Below are 27,847 nucleotides of genomic sequence, written 5' to 3' on the forward strand. Positions count from 1 at the left end.
GGTTCGTGACCAGATTTGTCGTTAATGTAACAAACAAACACACAAGCAAGTAAACAAACAGACCATACCAATGCAGCTATAAGACATGCTACAAGTCTCTTTTCTTATGAATGAGCCGCTTGGGTGTTTTGGAAAATCTTTTTTAAATGGCATATGCAGTTTAATATTATGCAAAACATTTTAATGATTCAAGTTGGCAGTCTCTACACACTCTACACCATCAGATGTGGTTTGTTTACTCGGAATAGTAAAACAAATTACAGTCTGAATATCAGCTAAATGTCAAATTTGACAAATGTACTTTCACTGAACATTTTAAGCAGAAAAACACCTTTTCCAATCCTTAATAATTCATTCTATTGACCATTAATGCTTTGCTCGGAGGATATTTTACAGGTATAAGGTGGGACCTCTTGGGGGGTGGGGGGGGGGGGGGGGTAACTGCTACCAGAGAAATTGCAAACACACTGTTAGATTTGCTACAGGACATTTGTGATAAATGCATGCTAAGTGTTATTTGTGTTGCATAATTTGATGGAAGCTGATAACTGCTACTTCCATTTGCTACTATTTTTAAACAGAGTTGGTCTTAATTAATTTGTAAGCACAGGGCTGGAGGAATGTGAGGTGCATAACAGTTTAAAAAACAAGGAAAGATTCATGTTGGTGCTAAATAAGAGCAAATGTACTTGGTTATGATTTCTGCTCTTACAAAACAAACAAATACCCTTGGGAATACCACTAGAGATCCAACCTGCTAAGATTCATGCTAACATTTCTGGAGGCCCTCAGTTTAGGTCTTCTGAATTTGTTAATGTACACAGACAACCTTTTTTGCGCAAACCTTTCACATTAACGGCTAACGTAAGCTAGCAGCTGCAGATGTTATACACTGTTCTGGACGAAGGGTGCACAAGAAATGAGTGAGAAGGTTTTTTTTTTTTTTTTTTTTTACTCTGGACAGCATTGTTGTTGATTGCTGTGGTTGCAAGTGTCACCCCAGGAGCAGGAGTGCCTGACTCGGCCACCTCTGGACCGCTGAAGTGCTGCCTGACGTCGCCCCCTAGTGGCCAGGAGCTGATTTCTTATCACTTACGCTAACACACGTCTTTCAATCAAACACTGGTCACATGATCTGGGTTTTCCCTGACTTCAATGCACTCAATTTCCTCTCTCTCCCTCTCCCGCTCCCTCTCTCTTTCCCGCTCTTTCCGTTTGGCCCGTTTCTTTTTCTTGTGCCGCTTCTTAGAGGGCGGGAAGAATGTCAAAAACACCGGTAGGATGACAAAACAGTGCAGAACTGTGCAGCCGGCTGTGAGAAGGGAACACTTGAACAGTGTGTAGGTCAGGTTAGAAGGCACAAAGAGAAGAGGCATTATCCCAATTACAAAACACGAAGTGTTCTGCAAAATGGCGGCCCCATGCTCCTCTAAAGAGATCTTGATGCACTGAGTCCGCGTGTGCTCAGTGGCCAGTACGAACGTGTAGAGGTGGGGGGCACAGTGATCCATGGCAAAGTTGAGAGTATAAATAAGGCACAGGATAGAGATGCTGTCCATGTCTACATTCCAAAGCGTCATGAGACCCAAGACGCCCAGTTCCACCGAGGTGACGGTCAGGATCAACCAGAAGTTGCCCAGTGGGTTAATGACCAGGAAGAAGGTGAGAATGAGAATAGTGAGCACGCTGAAACCTGACGTCAGGATGGGGGAGATGATGGAGGAACTGTAGCGGTCCATGAACACGAACGTTGGGTTGAAAACGATGAACTTGATGCTGTTTATAAGGGAGAGAGGTCGAAGTCTCTCCAGCAACTCCACGACCTCCTCCCTGGTCTTTTCGGTCGTCCTGGCCACCAAGTACATCTTGGATGCAATTATGTCATACTCATCTCCGTTTTTAGAGAAAATGATGTCGTCCACAAAGTGTTGATATTCTGGGCTCCTCAGAAAAGAAGTCTTGAGGATGTTAATGAAATCACTTTTGGTTGATGCGCTGACATTAACGACTCTCAGATAGTGAAAGTAATTATCGATCCATGAAATCTTATTAAAGCCCTGGCCCAATGTCTTGAGGTGCTCCTGCACTGTGGAGTTCCAATACTCAATGGGTTCGTAGATGTAAAACCCAATCACCGGACTGTAGTTGCTGAAGTATTTCTGTTGAGTCAGGGCGAACGACACACTGGGCGAATTACTAGCTAGCAGATTAATTATGTTGGAGCCATCACTGATTTGTAAACATCCCATGAATGAAAAGGAGGCGTAAATCAGGTAGAGGATAACTACAAAAGGCTTTACATAGGTGTTGGTAATCCATTCTGTGTAATGCTCCCTCAGGAAGTGCTGAATGAAGTGGTTCTGGTACGGCACACTGTCGTGGTGCGTAGACAGGTCGTGACCGTCACTCATCATGGTCTTAAACCAAGTGGGCTGGCGGTCCAGATACTCCACAGAGGGGATCTTGCAGCAGAAGACGCTGTGATAGCGGTTTTGCTCCAGCTGTCCGGCAAACACCAGGCAGGAGCCATAGAACGAGAACACGTAGAAGTAGTTCACCAGGATCGCTACACACATGCTCTGGCAAAAGACCTTCACAGATTCAATGTTGGTGAAAGGACTGGCACCCATGCCGAAGGTGATAATATAGAGCGAGCTGGTCATGGTGTAACACACCATCACGTCAGCGAACGCATCTGCCACCCTCTCCTTGAAGGGCAAGCTCTCTCTGGTTCTTCTCCAGCCTGCCAGAAGCTCGAACACACCCTTTGTTCCATGTCCTGAAAAAAAAAAAAGAAAAGCAATTTATAGTTTGATGCATGGGAAATTCACAGAGAAACTTGATTTCACAGTATGAGCAATGTCAGCATGAATATAATCAACAAAAATATAAAACATGCATAGTGAAAGACCAATATATCAGCCAGGGTGATTAATTGCCCATTTTCAGATTATTGGCATTTGGCGAAAACTGTGCCCACTTGGCTGATTAACAGAAGTGATAGTTGTGTCAGTTCCAAAATCCAATAACAGCCAAGTGTCAGTAGACAAAAGACATTTTTTTTAGTTAATTTTAATAATTTAATTGATATAATATACAAATTCTTATAATATTTAAATAAATTAAAATAAATATATCCATTCCAGGTTGGCGCATGATGTTTATGCCAACCATGCCATATAACAAAAAGGGGGAAAGATAGGAAAAAACCACTTAATTTTTTATTTAACCTTTGTTTTAACTTTTTTGTTGTTGTATTATTGCATTAAAATGTACAGAATATAAGTTAATTTAATTAACAATATGTAAATGTTGACATAATATAGTTGGATATAATGCAGCATTTACTTTCGGCCCACATCCCTCAAACAAGTTTAATCTTTTTCCCATCACATTAAATTGTTTGGGCACTTCTGATGTACAGTATATAAAATATTTAAATAGATAAATCATTTACAAATGTTTAAAATGACTGCATGCTTCATTTGACATGATTAAATTGTATTTTATACAGTGGAGACTAAAAGTCTGAGATTACTAGTGATAGTGACTATTTTGAATTTTTCTTCATTAATAAAAATCATTATAAAGACATAATCAGCACAACAATTTGAACAAAATGTTGCCACACATCTATCTAGACTAGACAAACAGTGCTGAACTGTTTCTTTCTTACTCATTTTTAGTTGTTTCTTTGTTTTTAATTTTTTTTTTTTTCGAAAATCTAAAATGTATATTTTATGTTAGAATTTAAATCTCAGGTTTTCAATGTGCCCTCAGATTTTTGGAGCCCACTGTATCAGCGTTTTTTTTTTTTTTTTTTTTTTCAACCATTGCCTAGATATTGGTCAACCACTAAACGTGAGTTATGGAATAATAAGCCTTTCGTGATAGTTGTAAGATGAGCAGTAATTCAATTACTCTTCTACCATCCACCTATGGGATCACTCAAGCTCATATATCAGATCTAGTGTGTGTGCACACTGTCACCTTTGAACATATTAATACATTTGACTTTCATCCATCCACTAAATATTTCACTCAGCATCAAGGACATCACAGCTTGTCTATTCGCACTCTGTTCCTGTCAAGAATGTGTCACAAAAACTACTCTCTTACCTCTTTCTCCAAAATCATAAATTTTCATTGAGCTGACAGACACGGAGAAAAACCTAATTAACCATAAAGGATTACGCCAATGTAATGAGTCAAATGGACTGGCTTTCCTTGCTTTTAGTTTTATTAAGGGGCAGAACAAGTCCATTAGTCTGTGAATTCATCTGCAAGATGCGGAGGTTACGTGGTGGGTTGGTGGTAACCTGGTAGCAGCATGTTCAATAATATGTACTCAAAGAAGGGGTACTGACATCCAGGCATTTGCATAGATAAACCCCAAGTAGTGCTCAAGCACCTGCCCTTTTGGTCTTGGATGAGATAAGTGCCTTATATGCAAGAATTTTTTATTTATTTTAATATTTAGATTTTATTTAAATTTGATCATTTACTGGTGACAGCCAGGTAACAACAGTGTGTTTACCCTAAGCTTTGGCTTACTGCTGTCAAATTAGACTACTATTAAAATATCTACATAGAGCCAGCCTAACTACACAATATATTGTGTAGTTAGGCTGGCTCTATGTAGATATTTTAATAGTAGTCTAATATAGCCCTAACAACAATTGAGTCTGGTGTTGGCGTAAAATAGTGTTGTGCTAAAAGTGCTGTTTTCCCGAATATCAGCACGATTGCAAATGTACGATTCATTTTAATAGTTCGATAAAAAATAAGTTGATATTAAGTTACATTTTTTGCTCTGTTTCACAAATGAAAATAGTTCAGCAAATAACAAAGCGAAACATTAGCACCTCCCTTCAACACAGAGTGGAGTTTCATTCATGAATGAATCATCTGGTTTGAACGAATCAGTGAATGAATGATTCACTGATTGACTCACTTATCAAGACTTTAATTTTTTCATTTCATATTTCTATATTCAAAATTTTAAACACTTTTAAACACTAATTTCATAACATTATTCATGCAACTGTAACTGCAGTGTAAATGCAAATAATAGCTGATTACATAACATTTTGCTCATTTACTAATTCCAACATAATGCCAACAAATGACATATTTATTTATAATAAATAAATAAATAAATAAATAAATATGTCATTTGTTGGCATTATGTTGGAAATTTAAATAAATATATAAGTAATTTAAAGATGTTCTGTCCTCTTTATATTTGGGGTGTCTTTAACCATTTGATACAATGCTTTCATTGTGTATATAGGGCCTACATGTTTTATACCTAATATAAATTGTGACCAGATGTACAATTTGTAACTTTTAATGTAATTTTTATAGTAATTATGGGATGCTGACATCACAATCTTACTTTTTATCATCAAGTACACTTAAGCTATAGACACTTAGCCTCAGGTTGCTCTGAAAGAGCTGCCTCTGCAATAACGGGAAGCTGCTCTAAATAAAAAGCAACTGCTAAATGGCACTTAAAACCTAAAGTACTAAACACAAAGTTTGGTAGAAATTAAACCATCATACATTGGAGTGTGAACATGGGTCACTACTTGCCAAATTATATAAATCAGCAAAACAACTGTACGAGGAATTTAATTTGTGATTAGTTGCGGACCCTGCCATCTTATAAAAACCCTTCACTGCTTCAGCAATTGTTTTGCATTCTCCAATTAAGAAGATTAATTAGATTCATGAAGTGGGTGCCATTTATTATTTTCAAAATCTGCAAAGAACTGTAAGAGTGGCAATTCATGAGAAACAAATTTTCACTTTATCCTTGCTAAATGGAAATGGAGTCTCACTTTTTGGGTGATGGAGAGTAATTCGTTTAGTCCAGTGATTCCCAACCAGGAAATTTATAAAAATTAAAAATTAAAAAACTGTTAGGACTGTTGCTAGATTATCATAAGTAATTTAAAAAAAAATGCCATATTTTTTTCCGATCCTTCTTAGGAAAGAAAATAATATCAAATAAAATTGAACAACCACAGAATCAAAACAAAAAATGTTCATAATAATAATATATTTTTCAATATATACAAAATAATATACAAGTACAATTTCTGTACATTTTGTAAAATATACTTCTCGAATTGCATCAGATTACACAGGAAATGCACACACTGAAATCCACAATGTTTTCTGTGGAAATAAGCATGACTTCCCACATTATTTTTTAAATAATATTGCATATGAATTAGAATATTTTACCACTGGCCTGTTCTTTGACTGTCTTCTCATTAAAGTTTGTAAAAATGAGGTTGACTCATGGGATATTTCATTGATGTTGGTACGAGTTAAAAATATATCTCTGGTTTGGTGCGGTACTTGAGCCTTACTGATGAGCTGTGAGACTAAAAAAGTTTGGGAAGTACTTATTATAACATTCTTAATTATTAATAACTGGCATTTTAATGATTTGGTAAATATTTGAACAGCAATACACAAAGATAATAGTTTTACTTCCGCTGTTCTGAGTTTGGACGTCATCACCTTCCAGATGCTAACTCAGTTAACATGATGCAAGAGGGATTTCCTTATGTAGGACAAATGAGACATACTGGAATGGTAAATCTTAATAGACAAAACTCCTTCTTATCAGAATGACATGGCGATTTCTTCAGTGTGGGCCGTGTATGAATCACCACAATATAAATGGAGTGCCATCAGGCTGCTGGTCAAGGGCAGAAAGAAAATGCGCCCAGTTCTAAAAGTCCCTAATGAAACAGGACAAAGAGACAAAACTTGACTAAACAACTACATGCCTGCCTAGATCAGTGTTTCCGAGCCTTTTTTGCAGCTTTATAAAATTCCCATCAGAGAAGGCCACCTTCATCTACACCAAACCAAGAGAAAAAACACTGTACTAGATATCATCTAGCATTAACGTTTCTATTATTCAAATGGACATTATTATAATGACCCACTTATTAAAAAGTAAAAAAAAAATAATTTTAAGCTATTACAAAGAAAAAAAAGATAAAGGTCCGTTTCACAGACAGGGCTTAGATTAAGCCAGGATTAGGCCTTAGTTTAATTAGGACATTTAAGTAGCTTTTATAAACATGCCTTAGAAAAAAACTGATGTGCAATTTGAGAAAGTGTTTTTAATTTTTATAATCTTTTGGCAACTTTAATATTGCCTCATTTCTGTTTTATAGTTTTAGGGGCTGTTTACATGACACAATTTTCAACTAAAAATGGAAAACTTTATGCATTTTGTTCGTTCATTTACACGACAACAGTTTTGGAGGCCTGAAAATGCAAACTTTTGAAACGGGATTCAAAAGGTAACAAAAATTTTTTTTTAAAAGGTATAGTTATCGTCTCCATGTACACTGCAAAAATGCGAATTTGTGAAAACGGTGACGTCATGCTCAGGTGCGTAGTCTTTCTTTACAAAGTGACATTGCCATCTACTGGCCTGGCATGCAGAACACAGCATTTTTAATTGTTTTCACGGATCCCTGTGAACGGGGGTAATTTTGACCATGTTGTCATCTGTACGTGTAAAACGCAAAGGAAAAGCCTTTCTGTTTTTAGTACATCTTTGTCATGTAAACATACCCTTAATCTTCCCAAGAGATCACTGAGCTAGTGATTTGCTTTATCAAATATATGACAAAAACGTTTGTTATATTCTCACCATTATAAATGTATTCTTTATTTTCTTCAACTTTGAAGAAGCATTTTATTCTTTCTCCTTCTTTGTGACAGTATGCAAAAGCTTACTCCTAAAATAACATCAACTGTATGGCAGTGACTTTGTTTCAAACAAGCTCTGTCAAAAGGGGTCCATCCATTCAAGGGAGTAGATTAAATTGGTGCAAACCAACACCTTGAAACAAGATTGACACGTTTTGCCGCAGCAGCAGTGGCAAACGGTAAGGAGTGCAGCAGCAAATATAGTGCATTCAAAACAGAAAGCACAAAGCCGTGAGACGACATGAGGGAGACCTGCTCCTGCCGGGTATAAATCACATGAATAGTAAGACAGAGATTATTGAGCCATTTCAAATAAAACCACTTCAACAACGTCTAATGATTTAAGTAGACCAGCACTTGCCTAATAGGGCTACGGAGACTGTGAATGCCACTGAACATAGAGGGGGGTGTGACCCATTGCTGTCCCCGACATACACACATTTACTTCACCCTCATAATTCAAAATTATCATACTGTATATTATTAACATACAACAGTGAGGACATATAGGGTGAACTCATTACTTTTATTCACAGTATTTCAGTGCAAATACTTTTTCACTAACCACCTGCAATCCATCTTAACTAGATAGAAAATGCTCAAATTAAGCAACTGACATTCCTTTCATCACAAACACACCTCTCTATGCAAATTATGTTTATTACAGTTTATGTTTTAAAACTGACTTATTCATCAAGTAATGGAGAAGAGCAAATTAACTTGGCATATATATATATCAGAGGTCGCGTTAACCGAAAATTTTCCGTCATTGACGGAATTTTTTTATCAATGACGGAAAAATCTGAAGGCCGTCCGTCACGGTGACAGATTACACTCAGGGTGATCTACTGTAAATTGTAACTGTAATTCACACCCCTGTCCAATTGGTGGCGAGTGCGCTCCAATGTAGCAGCAGAGCACTGGATCCAGAACAAAAAAAAACTGGCACGAATCTTTTACTATGCGTTTGATACTGATAACGCACAGGCGAGTACCCAGAAGCTACAACTCTCTATCACGCCACATTAAAGAGCGCCAAAACGGTATTTATTGCTTGAATTTCTTAATGAAATTGACAGAATTTGAAATCTGAGACTTTTGTTCCATATCAAAAGCAACACAAAGCGTTAAGCCTATTGCGATTTATTGGATGGGAGGTGCACAATGCACTGTTTAATCATCAAATGAAAACAGCATAGCCTACCAAGAGATCGACTATGGTTTACGAATCGATATTGGTCTCATGAATGCGCAAAACAGCAAGGAGACATTTTAATTGTTTATTAATAAAGTAATGTTTTCTGAATCAGTGTCGGCTGCAAAGATGAAGTTGATATTGACTCTCATCATCTATGGATGCGCTAGAGAGAGAATGCACTTCATTCGGTTTAGTCTACATAATCAGAGTAGCCTATTTCTTTTCGTTTTGAATTAATTCGTTTTCGTTAAAGTAGGTATTTAAAGCTTTCTGTAGATATATTTCTCATGTATGTGAGGCAAGCAGCCGCTGAGTTTCGTTTCATTTAGCCTGTAAGACGCGCTCCAGTTCACGCGCCAGGGATCGCGCCCGCGCCTCCATGTCATGATTATATTGTCTGTTATATTTGCTTCTTATTTATTACATCCAGGCAATTGGTTAATGAAACATTGATTAAAATTAAGATACAATTTTTACAAAACGAAATTCACTTTAAAGAAAGGCTTTCTAGAAAATAAAACTTAATGAAGTGTTTAAAATCATGTCTGACATGTCATGTCTCCGGATATACTGCGCATCTCATGATGCATCATGCTGTTAACTTTTCATAATCAAATAGATGAATTTAAAATATAACATAGGACTATTTAAACATAAATATGAAACTATGTTTCCCATTCAGTCGGTCACGTTCGACGTACGTAGGACAGACCGATGAATAGGAATCTCGCTAGAGAGGCCAATCTACTTCGAGTGTAACTAAAACGAGCCAATGCACATTGGCATGCAATCATATGCATCAGCTGCTCGCCTCGCAGCGCGGGTATATAATGAGCAGCAGGTGCGTTGCATCTTCAGCTTTTCGCTTCGGAGCCGAACGGTGTTTGTTCCTGTTCTCTGCAAGCGAGTGTCTGCTTGAAGACGAGTCAAGCTTTTTGGTTGAACTTCTCTTTTTTTCCGAGTGCGGGCGAACAGCACAGCAGCGGGGTCGAAGTCCTCTCTTTTTCTGTTTTTGTTTCGTTTGCCGTTTTTGAGCAAATAGCTGTTTGACAGCGTCAGAAGGCTGTTCTCACGGCCGGTACGGTGCGCTTTTGAGCGCTGAAAAGCCGTTTTTACGGCTGGTAAGAGTGAGCGCCTTCAAAGAGAGAGAAAGCACATGACAGGCTGCACACAATCCCTGTCTGTGTTGCGGTGGCCGTTCCCCTGCGTGCTTCAGCACTTCTAAAAGAGTAAAGTCCCTGAAAGAGCTTACACAAGTAGATTCGCGTCTTTTTAAAGACGACATCCTACTTGTGTTTCTGGATGCGATCGTTCCTGTCCTCACTGACGGCCACGATCACCGTTTCGCATGTCTGGGCGCGTGCTGAAATGATGTTCGTGGGTGTTCATGTTTTCATATGAGAACATGATCACGTCGACACGCCGGTCGTGACTCTTCTTTCTCCGGGAAGCTTGAGTCCCCTCTGTTGTTGGCCAGCTGCCGCTTGTGTGTAAAAGCACAGCCGCGGGTCTGCCCGACACTCTGGGAGACCGTGGAGATCAGCGAGAGCAAACCTCTCGCTCCTCTGCGTGTCGTGTGCCGTCGAGCTGCCGGGCTGCAGCGCGGGTTGTCACGGCAACCCAGCGCTCGCTCGGCGCTCTAGATGGGCGGTTCCCTTGAGTAATCTCCATTGTAGCGCCCTCTCTGGTGCACCAGAAGAGGTCTACTTTGCTGATATGGCTTGGGTGACATGAGGTTGAGGGGTTCCTTCGGGGAACCAACCCCCTAGGGCCCCTCCCTCTCTAGCGCATTGCAAGCTGTGCAGTTTCTGGATTGGATTGCTGGTCCTTTTTCATAGGGGAACCTAGCATTTCATTCAGAGCTCCAGCTGAGGGACAGACGTCGATTGCAGCATCGGAGAGAGTGCTGTTATGCTCTTGAAATGAGGGTGACGCTGCCCACTGTAATGGTGTGTGCTTATGCTGACTCAGATTCAGAGTTTACAGCCATGCTTTCCTGGGTCTTCCAGATGTGCATGGAAAGCTTGGCAGTATGGGGGTATATTGGTGCCATAAATATGGAATGCCAAAGGAGCCAATCTGCATAAGTTTTTCCTCTCTCACTACCCTCTTGGATGGGGTGGCTGTACACAGACCACACCCACCCTGCATGTGAGGCCAAGGCACTCTTTTTGCATGAGGGTAGTTCTGTGCTGGGGTTGAGCTGCGCTTGTTGACTAACCGTGATCAAAGTCACGGCGCAGGCCCTCAGCCAGACGATGTCCACCTCCGTGGTCCGGAAGTGCCCCCTGGCTTACCTTGTGAGGTGTGAGAGGTTGTCAAGCTAAATGTTTTCTCAATGCTCCCATCTTACGAGGTGGCCTTTCGGTGACACTGTCGAGGACTGAGCCCAGCAGTTCTCCTCAGTTAGTAGCGGATCGGGGAGCTTCCCATGACAAACCATTGAGTTCCTCTTGGGTCACCCCTCAGTCTGCTCGTCGCCAAGGGTGTCGTCCCCTGCAAGAAACTCCGGCCCAGCAGGCTCTGCTGTATCCATTGCGGGGAGATGACGCCTCACGTCTCTGCAGCTGTTTAACTGGTTGGTGAGAATCACCCCTGAGATGGGCGACCCAGAGATGGGTGGGGCTGCTCTTCCACCCCTGGAGGAGGGCCAGGTGGTAAATCCTTTATTGGGTTTGTTTCTGTTCCGCCACTGACCCAAGAGGCAGCGGTACCCAAATTTCAAAGAGCAGTTCCTCCATTTCCAGGTCTGAAGAGGGTTTGGAGAGCAGTGGGAGGAGAAAAACCTCACCACTCTCATCCCCCTCTTCTGTCGCCAGCGGACAGCAGCGAGCAGCGGGCAGCCAAAGCCTCGACTGCTCCCTCTGTCCATCGTGGAGCCAGGTAAGTGTTGCCTAGCACACTGTGACGCCGCTTCGGGCCGCCTCACAAAGAGAGCCCCCCGAGCCGCGTCCCTGTGTTCCACCTCGCTGCCCTGCTGCGGGTACACCGGTGGTCCCTTTGGTCCTGCTTGTACGGTCTCTGCGAGCCGGGTTAGCGCTCCCCAGTCCGTCTCGCTGGCTCCTTCGGACCATCAGGGTCGGCTTTGCGATTCAGTTCGCCCGGCTTCCCCCCCCCCCCAAGTTCAGGGACGTCCTCTTCACTACAGTGAAAGATGCCGATGCCCCTGTCCTGCGTGCGGAGATCGCAGTCCTACTGGCGAAGGACGCGATAGAGCCGGTCCCTCCAGCCGATTTGAGGTCGGGGTTCTACAGCCCCTACTTCATTGTACCCAAGAAAAGCGGCGGGTTACGACCGATCTTGGACCTGCGAGTTTTGAATCGGAGCCTCCACAAGCTACCATTCAAAATGCTCACGCAGAAACGCATTTTCGAGTGCATCCGTCCCCGAGATTGGTTTGCAGCGATTGACCTGAAGGACGCGTACTTCCATGTTTCAATTCTTCCGCGACACAGGCCATTCCTGAGATTCGCGTTCGAAGGTCGAGCATATCAGTACAGAGTCCTACCCTTCGGGCTGGCCCTGTCTCACCGCGTCTTCACGAAAGTCGTGGAGGGAGCCCTTGTTCCCATGAGAGAACAGGGTGTTCGCATTCTCAACTATCTCGACGACCCGGGATCAGTTGTGCAAACACAGGGATTTGGTGCTCAGACACCTCAGCCAGTTGGGGCTTCAGGTCAACTGGGAAAAGAGCAAACTCGCCCCGGTGCAGAGGATCTCTGTTCTCGGTATGGAGTTGGATTCGGTCGAGCAGATAGCACGCCTCACAGAGGAACGTGCTTGGTCGGTGTTGAACTGCCTGAATACATTCAATGGCAGGACAGCGGTCCCACTGAAGTTCTTTCAGAGGCTCCTGGGGCATATGGCGGCTGCTGCGGCTGTAACACCGCTCGGTCTGCTTCATATGAGACCGCTTCAGCACTGGCTTCACGGCCGAGTCCCGAGATGGGCGTGGCAGCACGGCACGTTCCGGGTGCCAATCACTCAGGAGTGCCGCCAAACCTTCAGTCCGTGGTCGGACCCCTTGTTTCTTCGGGCAGGAGTGCCCCTAGAACAGGTGTCCCGGCATGCTGTGGTGTTCACAGATGCTTCTGCCACCGGCTGGGGTGCCACGTAATACGGGCATGCAGTCTCAGGGGTTTGGACGGGACCCCATCTGCATTGGCACATCAATTGCCTCGAGTTGCCGGCAGTACGCCTTGCTCTGAGCCGCCTCAAAGGCCTGCTTCAGGGCAAGCATGTACTGGTCCGTATGGACAACATTGCGACCGTTGCGTACATCAACCGTCAAGGTGGTCTACGCTCCCGTCGCATGTCGCAACTCGCCCGCCATCTCCTCCTGTGGAGTCGGAAGCATCTGAGGTCGCTTCGCGCCATTCATGTCTCCGGTGTGCTCAACCGTGTGGCCGACGAGCTATCACGAGCTACGCTGCCAGGAGAGTGGCGACTCCACCCCCAGGTGGTTCAGCTGATCTGGAGAGAATTCGGAGAGGCTCAGGTAGACCTGTTTGCCTCACCAGAAACCTCCCACTGCCAGTTGTTTTACTCTCTGACCGAGGGGACACTCGGGACAGATGCACTGGCTCACAGCTGGCCCCGGGGCCTGCGTAAATATGCGTTTCCCCCAGTGAGCCTACTTGCACAGACCCTGTGCAAAGTCAGGGAGGACGAGGAGCAGGTCTTGTTAGTTGCGCCTTACTGGCCCAACCGGACCTGGTTCCCAGAACTCTCACTCCTCGTGACAGCCCCTCCCTGGCCCATCCCTCTGAGGAAAGACCTTCTTTCTCAGAGACGGGGCACTCTTTGGCACCCGCGTCCAGACCTCTGGAAACTCCATGTCTGGTCCCTTGGACGGGATGCGGAGGTTCTAGGTGACTTACCCCCTGAGGTACTTAACACCATCACTTCGGCACGTGCACTGTCTATGAGACGTGCTTACGCCTCAAAGTGGAACCTGTTCGTCGAGTGGTGCTCTTCTCGACGGGAAGACCCCCGAAGATGCTCGATCAGAGTCGTGCTTTCCTTCTTACAGTAGGGTTGGAGCGTAGGCTGTCCCCCCTCCACCCTCAAAGTCCATACTGCTGCTATATCCGCTTACCACGACCACTTAGATGGCAAATCTGTTGGTCAGCACGACCTGGTCATCAGGTTCCTTAGGGGGGCGAGACGGTTAAATCCTTCTCGTCCCCTCTCCATACCCTCTTGGGACCTCACTCTGGTGCTGAGAGCACTTCAGATTGCTCCCTTTGAGCCTTTGCTGTCAGCAGACTTAAAGATTCTGTCTATGAAGACTTTGCTGCTGGTGGCATTGGCCTCCATCAAGAGGGTAGGGGACCTGCAGTCATTTTCGGTCGACGAATCGTGCCTGGAGTTCGGGCCGGGTGATAGCCACGTGGTACAAAGACCCCGGCCTGGCTATGTGCCCAAGGTTCCTACCACTCCCTTCAGGGACCAGGTGGTGAGCCTGCAAGCGCTGCCCTCGGAGGAGGCAGACCCAGCCCTGGCTTTACTCTGTCCAGTCCGTGCTTTGCGACTGTACATAGACAGAACCTAAAGCCTCAGGACCTCCAGACCAGCTCTTGTCTGTTATGGAGGCCAGCAGAAGGGAAAGGCTGTCTCCAAGCAGAGGATGGCCCACTGGATAGTGGATGCCATCGCCCTGGCTTACCAAGCTCAGGGCGTGCCCTGCCCGCTCAGGTTGCATGCTCACTCCACGAGAGGTGTCGCATCCTCCTGGGCGCTGGCTCGTGGCGCCTCGCTGACAGACATTTGTAGAGCTGCGGGCTGGGCGACACCTAACACGTTCGCTAGATACTATAGCCTTCGTGTCGAGCCGGTCTCCTCCCATGTTTTCGCCACAGGTCAGAGGCACAGAGAGGCCCCGGCTTAGTGTCGGCTTGCTGCGCTACATGTGCTTCTTTTCTCCAGAGAGTCCCTACAAGGCAGACCCTGTCGAGTCCTCCGATATCCCTTCGGCAGCCGACGTGGCGGAGCGTCTGGCGCCAGGCCTATACTCCGTTGTATCCTTGAGAACCGGGTTTAGGCTGGGTTCCATATGTGTGACCCTACGGGGATCCCATATGGTTGGTTCCACGGTTGCTCCTAAACGAAGCCCGTGTCTTTCCCTCTGGGAGAACCTACCCTTCATCGGGTTGGAGTCACCCCAGCTCTTCCATATGTAGCACAGCCCTACAGGGTTAGTCCATATGTACTTCTCCACATAACTCCTTCGGGGAAGGATGTGGCTTCCGCAGCGTTCCTTTCCCAGCGAAGGGTACGCTTTCCCAGCGTTATCCAATAGTCTCACTGAATGGGTTTTGGGGAACAGCAGTGATCGACTCTCTCTGTGTTAGCCCTGTCCCACCATCCTCCGGCAAGGGGGTTCAGGTGGCTTACAACAGAGCGCTGGAAGGGGGCAGCTCTTGTGGCGCTTTGGTAGGGATTCCTATTCGTCGGTCTGTCCGATGTACGTCGAACGTGACCGACTGAATGGGAACGTCTCGGTTACAAAGGTAACCCTCGTTCCCTGAAGGAGGGAACGGAGACGTACGTCCCGTCGCCACAGTCGCTGTACCCCGCTGATGCTGCTGCCTATCCGGTTCGGCTCCTCAGCGAAAACCTGAAGATGCAACGCACCTGCTGCTCATTATATACCCGCGCTGCGAGGCGAGCAGCTGATGCATATGATTGCATGCCAATGTGCATTGGCTCGTTTTAGTTACACTCGAAGTAGATTGGCCTCTCTAGCGAGATTCCTATTCGTCGGTCTGTCCGACGTACGTCTCCGTTCCCTCCTTCAGGGAACGAGGGTTACCTTTGTAACCGAGACGTTTCTTTAATGGCTACCAACACATAGCCTATACGAAACTTCTTTTAAAAACATAAAAAATCTTAGTGGTTCCAAACTTTTTGACTGTACTGTAGATTGTAGATAACCAAACTTTGAAAGTGTAGATCGCCAAGCTTCAATCTAAGAATTATGCCTATTTGAAGTAGTTAAAATACAGCCAAGCTCCTGTAAAAAACAATTTACTTGTCTTTGTAAATAAAAATATACAATTTAGGTAACACTTTACAATAAGATCTCATTTGTTAACCTTTAACACAAACTAACTATGAGTAATATATTTTTACAGCATTTATTGACCTTTGTTAATGATAGTTAATAAAAAATACAATTGCTTCCTTTGTTCATATTAGTTCATAGTGCAACTTTTGATTTTAAGACTGCATAAGGAAATGTAGAAATGTACAATAAGATTGATAAATGCTGTATATATTGTTCATTGTTAGTTCATGTTAATGAATGTATTTAAAGCAGAACTAAGTAACTTTTTGTACCTTCATAAATAGTTTTCTAAATCCTTACGATGGTTAATTGACTTGTAGTGGTGTGTTTGAGGTGTGCACTATCCCCCTCTGTCTACGCCAGAAAACAGCACTTGCAAGTTGAGCTTCGCCGACCTGACACAATCTCGCCTCATGTTCACGCGAGAGTGACAAAATGCTTTATGGTAATTCAAAAACAATGTATATATTATGACTTTATAAGACAATTTCGAAAATTACCCACCTCCATCAAGATTTCTTGTACTGTATTTTGCAAAACTACTGCGCTGGTGAGTGTTGTAGTCATTGTAGTCCAGAGCAGGGGCGGAGCCAGACATTGTAAACATTCGGGGCTTAGCCCAAATCTATGTTTGTCCAAAGACATTAAAAAATTTTCTATTAACAGCTTTACTGACATGAAAGAAGCTTTTGTTGTCGTATTCTTGTTCAGAAAATGTACATAATTTGACACTGTAATTTGTAAAACTTTATTGAACGTACCAGCTCTAGGGGGGTCTGGGGGCATGCTCCCCCTGGAGAAAATTTTGTACATTTTAAGGTTAAATGCATCAATCTGGTGCACTCTGGGAACTCAAAATTAAGAGCTTCAACACATGTACAGTGTGCAAATTGAACAAAGAAACAGCATTGACTTGTACCTGGACATTAAAAAGGGTTCAAACATCTTTTTTTTACAATACTTTTGTACTCATTTCTTTTTAAAAGATAAATCCTTGAGCTTTTATTTTGATCATCACCAGCTGATCGTGTGCGCAAATGTGCGAGAGAGAGAAAGCGCGGCCGGTGTATGGTCGGATACTGTAGAAAAGCGGTGTTGAACTGCTTAACGTATTTTAATAGAGAGATGTGTTAAGAAAAATTATATTTTGAGAGCACTGTTAAACTTCTAACCTGAAATTCCTGCTTGCTGCTGACTGTCTCGCACTCTTGCGGTTGACTGTGCTAGCTCCTCCCCTACCTGCTGCATATTCAACAGAGAGGAAGAAACGGAGTAGCCCTTAGGCTACCGACAGCAAAGAAATGTATTCTATAGGCTAGATTATTTTTAAGGTCTATTTTTACAGGCTGTATGCAGTATATGCAAAGCCAAAGCGCAATGAAATAAAGCAACTTATGATTTCGGGGGTTTACATAGGCTATTGTCCAGTTTCATATTTTCTCAGCGACAGTCATTACATTCGGGGCTTGACTCAAAACATTCGGGGCTGAAGCCCCGGCAAAATCGGCTGGCGCCGCCCCTGGTCCAGAGCTGCGCTTGGAGTATTTACGACAGTGTGATTCACTGAAGGAACCTGTAGGGGGAGCTTCGCAAATCTTACTGAGTTCCGCTTTAAATAATGTTAACGAATATAACCTTATTGTATACACTGTTAGACCTTGCCGGGCTTTTTTACAGTAAAATACTGGCAATTTTACTGTTGATTGTACAGTTATTTACTGTAATCTACAGTATGTTACTGTAAAGATACCATGCACTAAATTAAAACTCGTATTGCCTCATTTCATTTGCAGAAACCAACTGCCTCAAATTGTCAGAGTGACATTTAAATTTACAAATTAATTTTTATTATATGTTAACAACATGAGCATATCATTACTATGAACTTATTTCTTTAAAGTTCAATACAAAAATTTTAAATAAAAAGATTTTGACTGCACCAGCAACTACACAGTCACCATCTGTTAAATAAAACAACATGCAGCATATCACCAATGTCTATTGAACTTCTCCTGAACCTAAGCACAGGCTCTACTCTTCAGCACAATGGTGACCTGCAAAACTCAATTTTACAGTAAACTACTGGAAACGGTGTTGCCAGTACATAACTGTTTTTTAACAAGCAGTTTGTAACTGTTAAATTACATTTTGTGGGTGTGTCTTTTTATCTTACACCTTTAACCCTTTCAACCCCACAGGAACATCCTCTAGTGTCCACACTACAGAGTAAAAGTAACATTGACGTGTGTTGCAGTGAGATAATTAAGTTTATATTTAAGTGATGATTGAGCATTAATGATGAACACCTGCTGTTAACAAGCAGAACCACTGAAAAGAGGAACAAGAACTGAATAAACACGAGCAGAAACTACAACTGTCTTCCAGCCATTACACATTATTACACTTATTACTGACCAGATTAACTTTATTTCTACAAAAGAAATCTTATTGAGAATTAATAGAAGTTTAGATGTTGATATTTTGGTGAAAATGTTTGGTTTGACGTTTACTTTAGCTGAGCTCTTTATCCATGAACTTTTAATACATCTTTTTTTTTTTCCTCTGGCTGTATAAACTATTCATATATTTATGACAGAAAAAACTATAGAGAAAAAATATTGAGTGCTAATAGTTATGTATTGGTGAAGACATAACCATCACATAGTCTCTTGATTCACTGAATTCACACTGTTTTATTCATTGTTACATTATTAACAGACTAATATTTTTCATTATTGCCACTGTGAAACTATAGCAAGAATTCCAACAACAATCAGCTAAAAAGAGTTTATTTTTAAATGCCATGCACTAAAAGGACTTATATAATCTCCTAAATAACTGATTAGTGAAACGTTGCTTGTTCGTATGCTGTTGAATCACAGATATAGTACAATCAATAAAGAAAAAATACCCATTAAATCAAAGACTAGACACAGAAATACATCAGTGAATTAGACTTGTCAAAGATGATTACAGACTCATCACAACAGCCAAACACCTGATCAGCTTTATGTTGGCCTTTTCCCGCCATAACAAATGTGTTTTATAAACACTCAGTGACAGCAGCCAGAGAAAGCTAATATAAAAGAGTCAAGAGCCCAACTAAAGCAGACACTTGTCACCACAATGGTGACTGCAAACTTCAATATTTTTTTATTTTCAATAAAACATCAATATCCATATCTGTTAATTCTCAACAAGAACTTCTGTACATGTATGAAAAATAAAGTCAAACTGGTTTCTGAAGTCAGTTGTAGTTCTTGTGTTTCTGCTCGTGTCATTTTTCTGGTCTAGTTTCTCTGTCCTTCAGTGATTCTGCTTATCAGGTGTTCAGAAAGTTTCTGAATTCACTCACTTCTTTTCATTAACTCACTCTGTCAAGTGAACTATATTAGTGAACTAATGTAGGGAATAGTGAATGAGGGTATAGGGTGTGATTTAGAACACAGCCTCTGAGTGTTGACTTTGAGCATTGTTAACTCACAGTATATTCCTGTTTTCTCGAAGATGACAAATATTACCCAGAATGCAGTGTTTTCTACAGTATATTACTGTTTTAATGGAAAATGGTTTGTTACTGTCAGAATTTGGCTGTTTTTCTACAGCAAGGTCTAACAGTGTAGTGTTTCCATTATTTATATAATAATAAATATCTAGTTCAGCCATGAAACTCTAAACGGTGCAGGCTGGTTCTTTACATGCAATCTGCAAGCAATCACATCATTACCGCATGGCACAAGCTGATCCCACAGCCAAATAGATAACTTGCTCAAAATTTAAGTCTTTTTCAGTGTTTGCTGTAGGCTAGTCCTGCAGCGTGCTGTCAAGAGTTTCTCTGAAACCTTTCACCTCCCCAGGTCCACCAGCCTAGGTGGGGAGAAAATTCTAGTAAATTCCAGTAAACTTTGTTTTAGTGGGCGTGTTTGTGTGTTACAGGATTTGCATAAATCCTTTAGTGAATCGGGCACTGAAGCAATCCAGACAGTGTGTGTGCAAATAAACTGTGGGTTCAATTCTTTCATAGTGAATTCCTTCCCTGAGTTTTTCCCATGCTGCTTTGTGAGAACACCTGGGGAACTGACTGAACTGAAATGTTCCCTGCACATCTCACAAGGGGTACGGTGGCAAATAAAGGGCTGTACCTCATGTCTCTGGGTGCTGGTGGACAGGTACAACATTCCACATAACTAAAGAGGGCAGTTTGTCACAGGCCTCCTGTGGACAGTTCCAGCCGGCACCGGCTGGAGGAAAGCTACTCTGAGGCTGTGACTTCAATATAAAGAGCTGCATCACCTCTCTCGCTGCAATGCAGTGAGTCATTAAACAAAATTACTGCTTTAAAACTTCAGCACCGAGCAGCTGCAAACACATCCATCACCTGCAGGAAAACACCCTACGGATGGACCCTTCGTACACCTCCAATAAAGCATGTCCAGTGGTGACAGAAGATGGGAAAAATATTACACGGATTTCCATACTGTGTCAGTATTTCTGTGCTGCAGTGACAAGACACGTACAATAGACTATATATCTTCTGAACAGCTATTCTGGAAGTAGAGCAGTATTTTTTCATACATTTATTTATTTCCAAATGGTATTACTACATTTTTTGAACATGCAACATGGTATTACCGTGGTGCACACAAAGTACATTGTAGTACCAAATATCATGTTACAGTAACATGGTAATCATTCAGTAAGCTACCATTATGTGTTATATTAAAGGTGCCCAAGAATTAAATATTGAATTTATATTGGCATAGTCAAATAACAAGAGTTCAGTACATGGAAAAGACATACACCGAGTCTCAAACTCCATTGTTTCCTCCTTCTTATAGAAATTTTCTCATTTGTTTAAAAGACCTCCGAAGAACAGGCGAATCTCAACATAACACCGACTGTTATGTAACAGTCGGGGTGTGCGCCCCCAATATTTGCATATGCCAGCCCATGATCAAGCCATTAGACAAGGGCAGAACGTCTGGATGTGCACAGCTGAATCATCAGACTAGGTAAGCAAACAAGAACAATAGCGAAAAATGGCAGATGGAGCAATAATAACTGACATGATCCATGATAACATGATATTTTTAGTGATATTTGTAAATTGTCTTTCTAAATGTTTCGTTAGCATGTTGCTAATGTACTGTTAAATGTGGTTAAAGTTACCATCGTTTATTACTGTATTCACGGAGACAAGAGCCGTCGCTATTTTCATTATTAAACACTTGCAGTCTGTATAATTCATAAACACAAATTCATTCTTTATAAATCTCTCCAACAATGTGTAATGTTAGCTTTAGCCACGGAGCACAATCAAACTCATTCAGAATCAAATGTAATACATCCAAATGTATTACACACATGTAATACTTACATGATCCGATGTATGCAAGCAGCATGCATGACGAACATCTTGAAAAGATCCATTTTGAGGGTTATATTAGCTGTGTAAACTGTGTTTATGCTGTTCAAGCCAAGCGCGAGCTCCGGGGGAGGGGGAGCACGAGAATTAAAGGGGCTGCAACCTATATATCGGTGCATAGTTAATGATGCCCCAAAAAATATCTATGGGGTATTTTGAGCTGAAACTTCACAGACACATTCAGGGGACACCTTAGACTTATATTACATCTTTTAAAAAGACGTTCTAGGGCACCTTTAAAGTAGCATATTATTACATCTGATACCACCATGGTGCCATTGCAGTCCTTCTTTGCAGCAAATGTCACAACAAAACTAACTTGATGTAATGTGCTTTTATCTATTCATATTTGTTAAATGGAAAAAATTACATCACAAAATAATTTTCTTAAGGCCCGTTCACACCAAGAACTATAACTATAAAGAGAACGTTAAAGATATAGTTATAAAAATCGTTTTAAATATAAAATAATATTACTATCCACCATAGCTATCTATAACGATATAGAGAAGCAATATCGTTGAATCTTTCATAACATTTTTTTTTTTTTTCCAGCAGTTGAACGATAAAACACTGACAACCAATCTGCTGGGAAAAAAATCGTCTCGCGTACACGCATTTAAAATGGCAGACGACATTGAGGAGAAGTTAAAGGGTTAGTTCACCCAAAAATGAAAATAATGTCATTTATTACTCACCCTCATCAGGGCATTCTACAGCCGTAAGACCTTCGTTCATCTTCTGAACACAAATTATGATATTGTTGATGAAGTGAGGCCTCTATTGAGAGCAAAGCCATTCAGAGTCTCAAGGTCCATAAAGGTACTAAAAACATATTTGAAACAGTTCATGTGAGTTCAGTGGCTCTATCTTAATATTATGAAGCGACAAGAATACTTTTTGTGTGCCAGCTGTGTTCATCATGCTTGTAGAGCTAGGCTACCTACAATGTTAAATAGTTTAGAAAGATTGTAATGTTTTGGAATACAAGGCACAATGTCATTTTTATGTCTGGGTGCTCTATTTATAGCACAATTCAAACACAAGAGTGTTACATGATGTATAGTACAACTGTTTTTCTATCAGTGAGTGCTCTGTGTATAAGTGTGCACTATTACACTATTATTTAAAAAAGTGTGACATAAAATAAAAATATAATACTAATATATAGATATTAAGGGGCCCCCACACACTGTCTTTGCGTAGGGCCCAGGAATCGGTACTACACCCCTAGTAAAAATATACTCTTTTTTAATAAATAAAAAACATATTTTAAGTATATGCATAAAACCAAGAAAACAAGCCCTTTTGACTTACACAATTTTATTTCTGAAATATTTAATGGAAATGCTTCTCAAATGTTTTGTTAAGGGAAACAAAAAGTGAAGAAATTAAATGTTTGCAGTTTAAACAGCTTTATTTTGAACATTATCAGTTTAACATTATCAGTATAAAGACAGTACTGCTCGTTCAAAAATAAAACATGCAAAGAACGCTGCATTACAAAAGTGCCCAAAATTAGCATCTCCTTTGACAGTGAACATGTCCTTATCTTAACACAGCACACATCACAGCACACCGTTAATCCTGCTGCTAAGGATTAGGTGTGCAATTTGCACAAAACTCAACACAACACAACAGTGCCAAAGTAGAAAGCTGGGCGCTTTGCAGAGCCAGTCAAATGATTCCAGTCAGAAGATGGAGAGAATGGTGTGACACTTCTGTCATTGTATTGAATGGCTGCTGCTTCTTGTGGCACCCCACACATCTGCTGCATCTGCAGCTGCTAATGAAAAAGCTGTGCAAATGCACTGCATGTAAATCAGCAGAGGGCTTGAGTTACTCGCACGTAATTTCATTGGAGTGGACCTCATCAATCCTGCTGTTGACTCTACGAACCATCATTTAGCTGTGTTTGGCAATGGATACGTTTCCTTAGATTTTCAAGATGGAATTTTAACAGAATCATTGTAAAATACTTTACAAGTCTGGGGTCTCACCAAGGCTGCATCTACAGTATTTGTGAACAAATATACAGTAAAAACAGGAATATTGTGACCATTTAAAATAACACTTTTCTGTTTTGATATATTTTGAAGTTTTATTCATTCTTGTGATGGCAAAGCTACATTTTCAGCATACACTCTAAAAAATGCTGGGTTGAAAATGGACAAACCCAGCAATTGGGTTGTTTTAACCCAGCGGTAGGGTTAAATGTTTGCCCAACCTGCTGGGTAGTTTTATTTAACTCAACTATTGTTTAAAACTTACTGTATTGCTTAATTAAAATTAACCCAATGTATGTTGGAAATGAACATTATTACATTATTAATGTTCAATGAATAATTATTAAACAATAAACATTTATTAAATTGCTTATTAATAAAGTTATATTAATAAACTATTAAACTAATACATTTATATTAATAAAATATTAAAGCTTATTAATAAACATTCACCTTTTGTCTATTATTGTTGTCTCAAATTGCATCTGGTTTTTAATTTTCCAACTATTTTGGGATCATTTTAAGCTAGCCATATAGCAATTTTTAAATAATAGTTGGTTTAAATAAAACTACCCAGCAGGTTGGGTAAAAACATTTAACCCAACCGCTGGGTTAAAACAACCCAATTGCTGGGTTTTTAACCCAGCATTTTTTAGAGTGTACTTCAGTCTTCAGTATCGCTTTAGTATGCTGATTTTTGTGCTGTTGACTATTCAACAATACTATTTTCTTTAAAATGTGATACATTTTTTGATAAATCTTTTAGACATTTCAAAAGATCAGCATTTATTTGGAATTTTTACTGTCACTTATGATCAACTTGTAAAAAACAAAACAACAACAACAAAAAAACATTTTGAACAATACTGTAAATGCATTTTGTTAGGTGACAGTGAATTCTTTTCAATCTTTTCATCAAATATTATATCAGACATGATCAATAGACCTATAAATAATACAGAAGAAACTGCTCTAAGATCTCTTATGCTGAACATAAAGAACAAATCTAAAAATATCCAAGAGAAAGTACAAAGTATTCGCATATGAAAAAGGCTGTCCAATAAAAGTATAGACTAATAAAAAGTTTTGGCTTCATATCCATGTTGTTAAAACTTTCTGATCTTTCTTATGGCCTACTTTTAGCTCAGACGCCAAATGAACTGAACAAAACACCCTGGATTCATTGTGCTATGGGCCACACTATTTCAAAATTTCCTGAAATATTAAAAATTTACTTGGAGCACAATCTAATTGTTCATTATCAGTTTTACACAAAATAATGAGGCTACACTCATATCAAAAAGACTACAACATACAGTAGAAGCTACAGTAGTACATTTTTAAACAATATATCAGTCTGTAAAGCAGCAGTCATGAATAGCTCATGTTCTCCCTTTTCCGTCACTCGGTTTCTATATGCCGTGGCTTCAGTCTCACAAACTCACAAGAGTATCTCCTTTACAATCTGACAGTATTGTAAAACATGCTACTGTCAGCGTACGTCAGTGTGTTCAAGGCCTTCACCGGAAGATCTATTTCTCCTAACAACTGTACTCCCACACTAAAAACAGCACTTTTTCTTTAGTTGTATAGAAGCTTAAAAATGACAGTAAAAATACTGTCAAGTTCAAACAGCTTTAATTTCAAAACACTCCTGCATTTTTAATGCCAATTATTTCACTTGAAGCAAGCCACTAAATGAAAAAAATCCATTCCCTTAATTTCCAATCTCGCATAATTTTCAATCAGAAAAAAACCCTGTGAAACATAAATCATACAACTGAAGGATAAAAGGACTGGAATATTAATGACAAACGGAGGGAGGCAGAAGAATAGCTGGACGTCTGTTACTATTTCTATTTCACGCACTGATTCAGTGGTTGCACATCATGCCTGAACAAACTATGCAAATGAAATTTTTCTCTTGGCTTATGATGTCCAACAAACCTCATCCTGATTCTTCCTTCTGACAATGGCAAATTATCCAGCCACAGGCTTAATGGGATGTAATATGTGACGCTTGAAGACGTTTGTGATAAGTAGTTCGTTGGTAAGAGCCCTAATCTCTTCCCCAGGACTTGCTTTCGCCTTCTAGCACTAAGACAAATCAATGGCATTCAACATGGCTAGTTTTCAATCTACTAACACCCCATCATCTACATTTTCCTGCGGGAGACAGCAAAGGTCTGCTGTAAATGCTGGTGGTTGTACGTGTTTGTTTCTGGAATGAGTGATTGAGATGGGATTGGGCTTCCCAGGCACAGTATATATGTGTTAGCCATGACCAGGCACAATCATGCTTGTGTGGAGAGAATTGCAAGGAGACGCTCCAGATCCCAGGGCACATGCTGTTCCACAGTCTGTGGCCCTAAATGAGCTCGATCAATAGAACTGACATGCTGGGGAGTGACTATGCCACTGCGCGCACACACTCACACTTACAATACGGCTCACAACAGACATATGCACCTTTAAACCCAGACACTAACTACATTACATGCTTACAATTAGTAGCATAATTCAGATATTTGTTTTTTTCGATTCCAGTTTTTTGGCTGGAATCGAACACGCAGGCCGCTGTCGCACAAGAGCACTCGGCTTACCTGTTGCGTCACCACACATATATAGATTACTATGCTAAACTAGTGTTACTTACTTAGTTTTATTCTTGTGCACGCACTAAAACACAGACAGTTCCGTTCATTGTTGGAAAAATGAGAACGTGCAGAACTGATTGTGTTTCCGTGTGTGGATATGAAATATAATCATTCGTAACATTCCTCTAACATTCCGTAACCACAACTGCTCCTGACAAAAACGCAATTAAATGATTTGGCGGTTTTGCATTAAGCTGCGGATTTATATATGTGATGCATAAATTAAAATGATTTGTTTTTCATGCAGTAAACGTTTCTGGATTTATTAGACATTTTAACTTTCTGCTTTTTTTCTCTTCTTCTTCTTCTCAGGATCAGTTTAATTCATTTAATTAATTCAGTTAATAATTCATAATATTTTGACACCCAAAGGGCTGCAGTCCATATTTCAAAGTGCAAATAAGGGCCATTAAAGTAGCATTAATTTGAAAAGTGTATTACAGTAGGTGCATTGAAGTGCATTAGGAATACACAAAATAAAACTTCTGATCAGGTACGTGAATTTCTTTCACCATTTCAAACTGACTATATGTTGTTTTCTTAATTTGTCATAATTACAAATAGTTACTTATGCAACTACTTTCTATATGTATGTATATCTGTTTGCCAACATGCAAAATTGTGAAAAAGTGCTATTGAATTCAATTAAAAACAACAGCCTACCTGATATTCAAAGTGTGAGCAAATTATTAAAAAAGATAAAGGTCATAATTATAAAACTTATGATTATTTTTTGCAACTCAAAACACATTTCCTGTAAATTTCTATCTAGGCCAATACTATTTTTCATACTAAACCAGTAGAACTCAAATACTGCTCACTGAATTGGACATTTAATCATAACAGGTCAACATAGTATTCAACAAAGATAAATTACAGAAGTACTTAAAAATTGAACACATTGAATCTTTTTTTTATTATTTATTTAGCAAATTTCTCATGGTTACGTCTGAGCTGTAGGCAAAAGTTGGGTTTGAAAATTCTGCCCTCACAGCCAATTAGCAGAAACAAACTAGATGTTTCAGTTCATACCTCATGTTTTCTGTGGTTTGCACAAAAAAAAGTCTCATCTAAAAATTTATATTGCATCATCTAAAAAGAATTTGATCATTCTCTGATTTGAAACACATGGTGAGACTTGTGTCTTTAGCTACAATGACTTTCTAGAATCTGCAACACAGATTGCCAATAGTGTGTACAGTACAGCAAAAGCAATTGTTGGTGAGTGTGATGGCATTGGCTTTATGGCGTGTTCAAAACATATCAATTATTGTGGTTCAACCAATAGTAGGATGTTGGGGCATGCCAGTGGGGGTCAAGGTTTAGCTTCAGCAGTTACAGTGTTTTCAAGTCATGTCAGAAAGAATGTATTTAAAATGCACATGAACATCAGCACAATATGATCATGAGTTTAGGTAACTCTTGATTTCCTTAAAAGTTTCTGAGTTAAGTACGTGACGGTGAGAAATCATGTCAGAGGCAATGGATGCAGAGACTGCCCTAGTGAAAAAAACCCCACCAACATGTATTTAAAATAGGCCTACATTCATTTCACACTAACAACAAACCCATTAATATACAGTAGTCAACATTTGAAGTGGATCAGAAAAGTTCATCAAAGTTGTCCTTACAGGAAGGGTTTAGGACAACTTTGATGAAGGGTTTTGATCTGCTTCAAATGTTGACTATTTACAGACATACTGACAGAAATATTTTAATTAAACTTTATTTGCAGTTCTTCTTTAT

General features: G+C 40.6%; 1 protein-coding gene across 2 annotated transcripts in view; it reads right to left on the reverse strand.

Annotated features, from left to right (window-relative positions):
- Positions 1–1,115: 1,115 nt before the first annotated feature.
- Positions 1,116–27,847, reverse strand: part of ptchd4 (patched domain containing 4) — a 38,002-nt gene continuing 11,270 nt past the window's right edge. For both annotated transcript variants that reach the window (XM_067383133.1, XM_067383132.1), the window contains exon 3: positions 1,116–2,779. In XM_067383133.1, the coding sequence (XP_067239234.1) occupies positions 1,116–2,779 (1,664 nt within the window). The remainder of the gene's footprint in view (positions 2,780–27,847) is intronic.

The sequence above is a fragment of the Chanodichthys erythropterus genome, chromosome 4 (assembly GCF_024489055.1).
Source record: "Chanodichthys erythropterus isolate Z2021 chromosome 4, ASM2448905v1, whole genome shotgun sequence".
Classification (NCBI taxonomy): Eukaryota; Metazoa; Chordata; class Actinopteri; order Cypriniformes; family Xenocyprididae; genus Chanodichthys; species Chanodichthys erythropterus.